The 11268-nt window shown below is 26.9% G+C and overlaps 1 protein-coding gene across 5 annotated transcripts; it reads right to left on the bottom strand.

The window, feature by feature from the left end:
• Positions 1-475: 475 nt before the first annotated feature.
• LOC124814407 (uncharacterized) lies at positions 476-9592 on the bottom strand. 5 transcript variants are annotated; one of them, XR_010639199.1, is made up of 5 exons: positions 9227-9592; positions 5986-6106; positions 5765-5886; positions 1213-1367; positions 476-626 (listed from the first exon to the last, which is right to left on the bottom strand). XR_010639199.1 is itself a non-coding variant. In XM_065800147.1 (4 exons), the coding sequence occupies exons 1-3, from the start codon at positions 9490-9492 to the stop codon at positions 1336-1338; spliced, it is 420 nt and encodes a 139-aa protein (XP_065656219.1). In that variant the 5' UTR covers positions 9493-9588; the 3' UTR covers positions 476-626; positions 1213-1335. The 5 variants fall into 5 exon arrangements, 3 of the variants coding, with proteins under 3 accessions (XP_065656219.1, XP_065656220.1, XP_065656218.1); XM_065800147.1 differs by lacking the exon at positions 5986-6106 and having other exon boundaries at positions 9227-9588; XM_065800148.1 differs by lacking the exon at positions 5986-6106 and having other exon boundaries at positions 5771-5886; positions 9227-9587.
• Positions 9593-11268: the final 1676 nt, after the last annotated feature.

Here is an 11268-nt window from a genome sequence, read left to right as displayed (position 1 = left end):
AAAATATCCCAGTAAAAAATCCCCCGCAAAAAAATTTTTGTTTTGAAATTAACCGATTGCCTGCCCCTCAGTCAATGTAGTAGCACTCCTTGCATGTACTACCTATTTGTCAGTCGGTGTATGTACACTACTTATATGTTCTACTTATTTGTCATTCAATCTATGTGCATTCCTTGCGTATTCTACCTATTTGTCAGCCAGTAAATGTACACTCCTTGCATGCTTTACCTATTTATCAGTCTGTTTATAAAAAATGAAGGATTATGGCTTTGCTTGTAACATAATACGTATTTATTAAACGTTTATGTTATAAACCACTGTTATATTGATTTTTTTTACGCTGTAAAAGAAAAATCCTAGGGGATTCTTTCCGGGGGGATTTCTTCCCGGGAGATTATTTTGAGGGGATTTTTTCTCGGATTTTTTTCTGCTACCCTATTTTTGTTATATAAAAAACAAAAAACAAAAAAAAATATTTTCAAATACTACATATATTTGCAATAAAAATTGCTTTGAAAATTAAAAACAAAATTACAATAAATTTACAAAACAACAAAATGTTTCATAAGCTAATCGTGATTTTTGAATCTTTTCGATTGATCTGTCATTCAGCTCATACTTAGGTACTAAAAGTAATAAATTTATTTATAATTTTCATTTATAAACGTTTGAGAAACTTTTTCTTAAGAAAAAAAAAAGTAAATAGCAAATTGATAAAATTTTTATTCAAATTATAAACTTTATAATACTAAAAATAGCATTAAATAATACGTTAAGCTTTTTCTTTACTTTTGTTTTTCTAACTGTTGCAAGAGTAGATGATATTAAGTTAAAACTTTCATAAGTACAAAGCAGTTGCAAAACCTTGAATAAATGGAAAGAATATGCATAAGTGCAAACTGGCATAAGTGCGCATATGGAATACGCAAACACTAATATAAGTATAAATTTTTCTAATATCCGCCCAGCAAACAAGCTTTATGAAAGTAATATATAAAACAACTGATAAGTAGAAACTCAGAAAAGTACATAAATCTGTTATGGGTTTTGATTTGGTAGCATTTTTATTTCCTAATATGCATTATTTAAAATTATTTGGAGCACTATTTCAGGATTGTTCTTAGCCAGGTTTTTGAAACTGCTTTGTAGATAGTCGTCCTTTGCATTAGTGGCAATACAAAGCCAAAAGCTTTCCTATGTAATAAGACTTACCTAAGAAAATGCTTTATCCCAAGGGAAAAAATAATTATGATCAACGAAATAAGCAACAAGCCAGAAGCAATTATTAAAATCTTTTTTCTTTTGGAAACAAAAGAAGCAAAACTACTTGGTCTTTCAGTATGCTCCAAAGCTTCCGGGACAATACCCTAGAATCATAAAATTTAAACATTAAACAATATGCGTTTAATAAAAAATACAGATAAAAAACATTTTAAACTATAAACAAAGTTTAGTTATAGCTGATATGACATCCTGCTGAATATTACAGATTCTCATACCAATGCTCTGAAATGATTCTTATACAAATGTTCTGAAATTTTTATAAAGCTGCAAACTAATCACAAGCCTTTATGATGCTAACCTATCACAAGTACAAATCTTTATTATAGCAAACTAAGTACCGAGTTTGTTATAAAAAAAAATTTTTTAAAATTGAAAACTGTTACTCATTATTTATTTATTTATTGTTATTAATTTTTTTTTTTTTTTTATGATTAACGACTATGCAATATTTGATTATTTTACAGCTTTTTTTAACTTGTTTTAAGAAAATAAATATTTTACTGCCAACAGTTCTTTCTCAATACCCACTTGAAATTTTTGTTAATGCAGGCGAGTTCTACCTTTTCTACTAATGATTGCCTATCAAAAGTTTACAATTAAAAAATGGAAAGTGCACAGGAGGCAAGCAAGGGAATGACCGTGGGTAATGTTAGAAAAGACTTTCAATGTTTGTAATTGGAAAATTGATTTTTCCTAGATGTTTCAAAAGTATGAAAAAGATTCCTTATCGCTACGGGCCCAACCAATAAGTTGAATGTCGGTAAAATTATTCGAGGAATGGGTTAAAGAAATTGACAAAAAGTTTAGTTTTTAGAAAAGAAAAATTTAATTATAGATAAGACCTTAAATTGTTTCAAGAAATCAGGAATATTATTAGAAGCAGTAGAAAAACATTTAAATGTTAATAACAATCCTTTCTGTGGCTTAGATGTGGATAAGACTGTAATGGAAAACTTAAAAAATGATCTTGAGTTGTTAAAAGCAAAATTTGATGCAGATTTTAACCTCACGGTCGACATGTTAGCAGACAGATTTCAATGTTTGCATTGTCAACTAATCATTAGATGAGGACATCATTGCAAAAATTTCTGGACATGATAAATTGAAACTGAAGAGGAATCCGATGATTAGCGCATTCATATTTTTGACGATGCTAAAAAGCCAAGTTTGAACGAAGCAATGCATGCTATCGCTGTACATAAAAGTTACAGTCATTATTCTAACTTTAGCGGTAGTTTGACAAAAGCTCTTACCTAAGATAAAATTGTGTCATTGACATGGATTTACAAGCTCATAAAAGACAATCTACCATTACTGACTTTTTTTTTTGAAAATGTAACAGTTTAAAACACATGATATATATTGCATTTAGGCCTAAGAATTTATATTTGTTTATTTGTTTGATTTCTATTCGTTACTTTGACGAGAATATTTGAAAAAAGTCAACTTTCTATAATTTGAAAATCTCTCTATTTCCAACTTTTATTTTTTCCTCTTTAAACTTGACTTAGAGAGATTGCACTCCATTAAAGATTTACTTTAAAAATTGGAATGGGGCAGTGCGGAGTGCAAACTTGAAATAGGTCAGAAATACAAATTCGTTTGTATTTCTGACCTATTTCAAGTATTAATTAAAAATTATTTACCATATTCTGCACCAACTAGTTTTATATAAAGTAGACTACTTTAATAACAATATAACAGAGCGGTTTTTGAAAATAATTACGTTTTCTCAAAATATTCTTTGAACGTTTTTAATTTTAATAATAAATTCACTTATAATGTATTTTTTACAAAATTAGAACTCTGCGTAGAATCCGCAAATGCATTTCACTTTTTGGCAGTTTAAACATTTTTACCGAAATTTTGACATGAAAAAATGAAGCTAATCATTTTTAGGGCTGCACCTTGTTGGAATCGCTGTTTTTGAACCAAATCTGTGAAGCAATTTACTTTGTAAATATAATACAAGTAAATTACGAGTATGATAAAACCCTTCCAATTCTTAGAGAAATCATTTAAAATCAGAAGATTGAACGCTTTTAGGTATCTACATATAACGTAACTATTTTTTTAAACCGTAAAAGAAATTTATGATATCATGATAAGCATAAATAATATTATAATCCTTGTCAATGTTATAATCTGAATGAGTCTGAAATAATAGAACTAAAAAACATGCTACAAAGTTTTTATCTTTAATCAGAGACATCTATAAAGTTATTTGATAGAAATAGAAGCAAACTTAAAGAAGAATTATGAGTAGATCAAAAAGTGAAATATCGTCAAAAATACACAAAAACAATTTTAAATGAGAAGCATAAAATTAAAAATATTTTTTTTACAAACTCTTGCCAATTGCTGGAACAAAAGATGAGTTTTACGCCATAAAATATTTTTTTTCAATTGAAGTTAGAAAATCTTTTGAAATAATTTATAGCTAAAAGTTAAGAAAAAAAATCAAATTCTGCAAAATAACATTATGTTTTTGTTTAAACAGATTTAAAACATTCACTTAATACAAACAATGTGAAAAAAAAAGTTATTTTAAAAGGTAACGAGGAAGAAATTAGTCGAAATCAAATTTTTTTGCTCGGATAAGTCGTGGATTATTGAGTAAAGCAAATTCTATATCTAATTCTATAACTAATATCTATTCAAAATATGATAAACGTGCTGAACTCACGCTACACAGTGGGACAGAGTGTGCCAAAATACAAAAAAATCAATGTCGGCATTGCACGGTGAAAGTTGGTCATAATGGTGAAGACATGTTCATTAGAGGAAATATCTAGTTAAAAAAACATTAAATATTAATTTAAGCGAAATTTAATGCGGTTATTTACACGTTAATTTGACATGTGTTCCAAATCGCTATTTTGCATTTTTCATTTATAAACTTTCTTACGCTACTATCGTTTTAAATTAACTTTATTGAATTTCATTTTAAAATATATTATTTTAATTAACAATGCTTTTATTACTCAGACTTTTAAAAACAATTTAACGTAAGTGTAATCATTAGTTTTTACGCATCGAAAAGAGACAGTTTTCGATATTTTTTTTTTGCTACTAACCTTTGCTATTAGGTATCAGATAAACTATCCTCCAATATCCTCCACACATTTGACTATGTAAATCTCATGCTAAATTTATGTAAATAGCTATGCATCATAAATATTTTGCAACTTTTTGCAATAAAAAAATTTAAAACAAAAGATTGGTCTTTGGTTAATGGTCAGTTGATGAGAAATACTGAACATGTAAAAAAGATGTTTTGTACACAAAGAATACCTACAAAATCTTTCATTACTGTTATAATATCTAAGTTCTGTAAATATAAATCTATAAAAGTTGTTTTATGACAAATACATGCATTGAAAAGTAATATTTTTAATGTTTACACTGATTAAAGTAGTTTTGTCCATTGAAAATATTTGGTATTTTTCACCAAAATTTAATTTTTTTAAATATTATATAATTACATGTTTATTACTTTATTTATGCCTTTTACATATAAATATAGCTACTCTAATAAAAAAAACGAAAATAATTTTGGCATAAAAAACTCGATTTTGTCCCTTTGTGCGCAAGTGACTAACTATTATTTATTACATAACTTGATGCAGTTGCCATTAGAAACATGATGCTTGGTTTTTTTTCTTCTTATTTACATATTTTTTGCGTTTTATAATATATACTCTATAGTACAACTGTGTTTTTTTTTACATTTATATTGTTTAAAAATTATGACTTTATTTGTTTACATATACTTTTAATTATATTGAAACTTATATTTTTAAAAATAATTAAAACTATAAATTTCTTCAAAAAAGATCACTGCAAAGATTCTCAATACTTAACTGGGTCTTACGTATCATTGAAAATAATGATTGCAAAAATAATTATCAAATTAATTATCAGGTCTGAAAAATAGTAAAATTTTATAAAAAAAATAAAAAAACATCTATAATAACGAATGTTTTTGACTTTATTGCAGAAATATTTTTTATATATTTTTATATTTTTAATATATTTTTAAATCAAATATAATTAATTTTTTTGTTTGTTTATTAATAACACTTTGTAAATTGTATTTACTGGAAACAATTTTGAAAATCTAATAATTTGTTAAATAATTTAGGATCATTGCAGTGACCTAAATAACCTTTTTGATATAAAATTTTTATCGTTAATTAAGGAAAAAGTTTCACTTCTTTGTAAACATAAATTCAAAAAAAGGGTCAATTAATTGTCAATTGGCATAATAATATACAAAGATATGTTTAACAATGCACAGGTGTCTAATTGTATACAAAGGTAAATCTTATGTATTTATACTGTTCAAATTACCTAGATTTTATTAATTTTAAATTTTCAACCTTATAAAAAAAAGATAAAGAAAAACATAAATAAAAACCTTTTTGCCTAAACATATTACTCAAGATTAATTTGTTAAAATAATTTTATTATTAATTACCAATACCGTTAACAAAAACAACAAAAACTAAATAATGATGCAGTTTCGATAATGTAAGTGATGATACAGACTCAATATCTGGGCAATGATGCAGAACCAACAATGCACGAAATGATGCAGAACTAATAATATAAATGTTTCTAAAGTTACAAGAAATCAGACAAAATCTCAATTTAGAAAATAAAAATAAATAAGAAAATTATATAACGAAAAATCATTACCAGGATTAGACTTAGCACTAATTCCTAAAAACTTTACCACGTTTTTAGTGAGGTAACAAATCTGTTATACCAATAAACAACAATCTGAACACAGGCAAAATCACCACGGTGCAAAGAAAATCTGCAAATTTATTTATTCATAAAAAAAGAAACATAAATGACTTAAAATCCTCGCGTTACATACTACTTTAGAAAACCTTTAAATGACATACAATTTTTAAAAATGTGTTTTTTCTTGTAACTTTTACATATATTTTTTATATAAGTAACATTAAAATTGATGTCAAATGAGTATGTTTTGTAGTAGTAATTGTAGTAGGAACTGGATGTAATTGTAGTAGTGAATAAACAATAGATAATAAAATATCGAATAGTTGCAACATCTTTCAATTTTTAAAGTACTTTCTTAGAAAACGATTAAAAATATCGTGTAATAGCTGCTAGCGCTGTTAAAATGATTGGTTGCCTAAATATTTAAAATATATTTTTTTTAAACATCGCTCCAACATTTAATCTAGTCTTGATTTTTAAACTATTGCTAAACACATACATTGACATTTTTTAGGTGTTTTCTTTTACTTTTAAAATATTGTATTAACTGATATTATGCTTTAGCATTGGAAATGTATTTAGTCGGGGTGGTGGGAGAGAAGGAAAAAGGGGGACAAATTAACTTTAAAACATTGTATTTATTGGGTTTTTTATATAGTATATACAGCTGCAACAATTTATAAACGTTTGTGCAACAATTTATAAACGTTTGTGCAACAATTTTTAAACGTTTGTGCAACAATTTATAAACGTTTGTAATAAAGTAGAATAAAAAGATTTAATAATGAATTGAGGCAAAGTGGTTCGTTTCTATCTTGGCGGGCACAGTTTCATAATGCTAATCTCGTAAAGGTAAAGCATATAAACTCCAGCCAACACATCTAGTTTCACTTCCAGAATTAAAACCCGTATAGACAGACGTTCGTCACGATCCAGGCGTAAACCAAAAACACGTTGATTTCATGGGGAGTTTTACTCAAGTTTAACATGTGTATTATAAGATTTTAAAGTCACATTTAAATGTCGCATACTTTTATTACTGGTTTCACATTCGTTATGGAAACTTAGTATAATGTCATACAACGTTTCCGTAAAGGTGAAACCTTAAATAAAAACTCAATACTCTAAATTTCGCAATTTTTTAGTAATTAGTAATAGTAAACCTTACGGAACTGAAACCGCATACTTAACACGTTTTATTCTCTTTGATTTTGGTGATTTCAAAAACGCAACAGTAACCATGTTTTTATGGAGTCGTGTCGGCTGAGAAATTAGTTAATGAACTTTAATTTTCAAAAGATTCAAATTAGCTTTTGTAAATAAGATTTTAATTTACTTTATAAAAAATTAGAAAAACTTATCAAAAAAATAAACGAAAGCAACGAAAGCAGTCCTATGTTTGAGTAAAGAAGTTATCATACTAACTTGCATAAAAAATAATATGACATCCATTTTTAAAAGATAGATTAACTAGATTAGACTGGTTTTAATGAAAAGATATTCTAATTTTTTATTACGCAAATTACAGAAATTACATGAGCAGATCGAGCTTTAGAGTTTAATTAGCTTGGTGTTTACAAATTATTTGCTATTTTTACTGAAACAGAGCGTAAAAACTTGTTGCTTCACCAATGTTAAACGTTTATAAGTCCGTAAAAATTTTTATTCTAAATTCTGTAAAAAAAAAATGTTATTTCATTGTGGTCCACAATGTGGTCTGAAATGTAGTTTAGACCATATATAAACCATAGGTATACGGGTCCCTCTAAATATATGAATACAGATGCAATTTTTTTAAAATAGATAGAAACCTTTTAGTATTTTTAAGAACATATGAGACTAATAATACTTTAATTTCATTTGATCAACATCCCACCCATACACCATGCCACCCATACATTATGTCATCCATAATAAATCATAAAATATATCCGAATTACACCTTAAAAATTATTTCTTTGTTTTCACATAAAAGATTTTTTACATTTTTAAAATGTTAATATTAAGTAGATTTCTCGACTACAGTAAGAGTATTTTTAATTTTGTTCCAATTGTTTGCGCTTTCACCTTGTCTCACCAAGTTCACCTATGTTATCATTAAATACAACATTGTATTTATTGACAATCAGACTAAAAACATAAATTTATATGTCAAAAACTTACACAAACTCTTTTATTCCAACAACAATTTTCCGCTTCCACCTTTCCCCCCCCCCCCTCCTTCACCCTTGCATTTAATAAAAAATTAAGGTACTAAATTTTATATGCCTACATCTTTTGTAGTCCTCGTTGCTGATGCATGAATTTAAAGTTTTTAACTTATTTTTAAAATAGAAGACTATTTGAATAAAAATAAATAAAGAATAAATAAATTTAAGCAAGTAATAAAAGTATGCGACATTTAAATGTTTAAAAACAAAAATTAAATGTTTAAAAACAAAATTTACGTATTTTTTTGCTAGATATTTCTCCAAAAGTTTTTAGTTTTTAAGATTAAATTTATGTTGTACATTGAGTAAAAAGAATATTTATATTTAAAAAAATGATAACATTTTTTTTTTAAATTAGTTTTACATTTATTAGTCGTAGTACATAAATATAATTTGAATTTAGTAGAATCTAGACAGTCTGATATATGTTTAAATTTTTTTTTTTTTTTTTTTTTTGTTATTAAATTTTTTAAAGCTTGAAAGATTTATCAACTTTCTGAAAAAACTTTTATCGTTTCAAATTTTTTACATTTTTTTTGTAAAAATAAAAAAAAAGTTTAGTTTTTTGGGATATTGTTAAAAATAATAAAAATTAACTTTACCAAACATTGCCAAATTTTTGTAAAAGCGTTTTCATTCGAAAACCTCAAGATGACAAACTTTGACATGAGGGGAAAAATGATAGAAAATTTTTATGTAATGCTGTAAATAGTTAATTGAACCTCTTTTTGTTATTACATTAAGCTTAACTTGTTTTTATTGTTAATTTTAATTACTTTTATTATATATATTAGTATCAATGTTAGGGTACGCACGGTTCCCCTTCTTTCCGGTCTGGAAAAGGTTTTAAGTGCTCTAATTTTTCCGTAAAGTTATCTAGAATCTAGTGTGTTTTTTTTAACATAATTATAAACCTTATTTTCCATTGCATTCTTAAACTTTCGTTTTATTTAAAAGACTTTTTAAAAAAAACCTATAACCTCACAGTTCCGTGCGAGAGCTTTTTTCCTGTAACTACTTCATACTTTGGTGGTTCATCGGCAACAAAATCAAGACTGGAATATGACGGAAGTTCATTGTGATTTAAGTTGTTGTTTGATAAATTCTCAATTTTGGGCACAAATTTATCGTTATTTGGCTTCTCTTTTGTATCCTTGACAACGTGCACAGTTATTTGTCCATCATCTAGGTCGATTTCCAAAGCATCATTTATAAATGAAAAATCTCTTTCAAGCATAGCACACATAAAATCATATATTCAGAAACGCCTGTTCAAAGTCATACGCCATTAGCAATTGTTACGCTTGATTAAGAAAAAAAATTGAAGTTTTATGCTGTATTTGTGTCAAACAAATTTTAATTACCGAGCTATTGTGAAACAAAGAATTTAAAAACAGACAAAAGCGGCTATTATATTATGAAAATTATTATTTTCTTTGTGTTTGGTCACTTGCAACCAACGTGACGTAAGCGCGATACTTATAATAAAGGTGTTTGTTTTTTTTTGTTTTTTTGTTTTTGTTTTTTTTTGTTTGTTTTTTTTTGTTTAAAAATTATAAATAAAAGTATTTTAAGTAAATAAAAACTATTTTATAATACATAAATGTAACTCTCAAATTTTTTTTTCTCCATTTTTAGATAAGATATTTTTTTTGCATTTGGTAATAATCCAAATTATGAACCAATTTTTTTAAAAACAATCAAAAATAAGTAAACTAAAAATGCTGAAAATGTTAATCCTATATTTAATGTTTTCAAAAAATGCAACTCCTGCATATGATTTAAACTAATGAATACAGGCGGAAATGACAAATAAGTTTTGAAATCTCCCATTTTTTATAATATTGATTTTGAGTTATTAGCTATGTTTTTAAAGCTCAGCCAACAATGAATGATGAACAATGATTTTAAAAGACAAACTTAATATTTTATTACGAGCTGACTGGACCCGTAAAAATGGGGGTCTTTGTAAGTCTATTGCGTATCAACTTTTTCTCTACTAAATTATCATAAGGCCAAACGCGATGAATCTTCGTTAAAAAAAAACTCCGTGTCAAGACGCACAAATAGGTAACGGCAGCATCAAATTCGATATTAAAATATTATAGGATTCAAACAGTAATTATATCAAAAAATATAAAACTATCATTTCAATACAGTATATTTCATAAGCAGCTGAAGCACAGTGGTTAGAGGGTGAGACATGTTGGATTTTGTTACGCGTATGAACGCCACGTCAAGCACATTTGGATTAGATTAGAAATAGGAAACCTACTCGTAAAATGCTAAAACCCAAATGGCGGTGTTCTGTGATAAGGTCTTCTTAGAGTTTCCTTTTAAAAATAAAAAATAAAAAATGAAGTCACGTGTATCATTTTAAAAAACGTGAACATAAAGACGTCTTGATAAGAACGTCTTAACTAAAACGTGTCAATACAAACGTTTAGACTATAAGTGTTTTCCATGCACTATTAGAGTATGCAAAAAAAATCCTGTGCAGAAAATAGAAACAGTAAAAAAATGGATCTTTTCAATTAACCAGTTTAAAACAACATGTGGGTAGCTTAATACTAATTAAAAAGACTAAAACATTTTTCCCTCTCCCAGAAGGCACGCATCGTCTGGAGGACGTCCGTTAGACGTCTCAAGGACCTCTAAACATCCGTAAGACGTCCAATGGACGTCCCCCGGACAACGCATGCCCACTGGGTTTGGCCTTTGTCAAAGACCTTTATAAATGTTTATACATAAATCAATCTCTAATACTGTAAAAAAGCAGTCCTTCGAAAATGAAAAAATATGTTCTTCTAAAATGAAACAATAAATCCCTTTAAAATGAGACAATAATACCATTGCAATTTAGTTTATTGTTCTTCTTGCAGTAACTAGAAAAAATCCGGTCTCATTGTAACAAAAAACAATCTTGTTCATCAAAGAAGTAATCACTATCATTTTTTTGTAACAAAAACCAATCACCGCTCATAATAACTTTGAGCAAATTCTTATTACAATTAACTTTTTC

This window comes from Hydra vulgaris, chromosome 06 (assembly GCF_038396675.1).
Source record: "Hydra vulgaris chromosome 06, alternate assembly HydraT2T_AEP".
NCBI lineage: Eukaryota > Metazoa > Cnidaria > Hydrozoa > Anthoathecata > Hydridae > Hydra > Hydra vulgaris.
The sequence above is the reverse complement of the archived record's forward strand: the minus strand, read 5'-3'. Positions and strand labels throughout refer to the sequence as shown.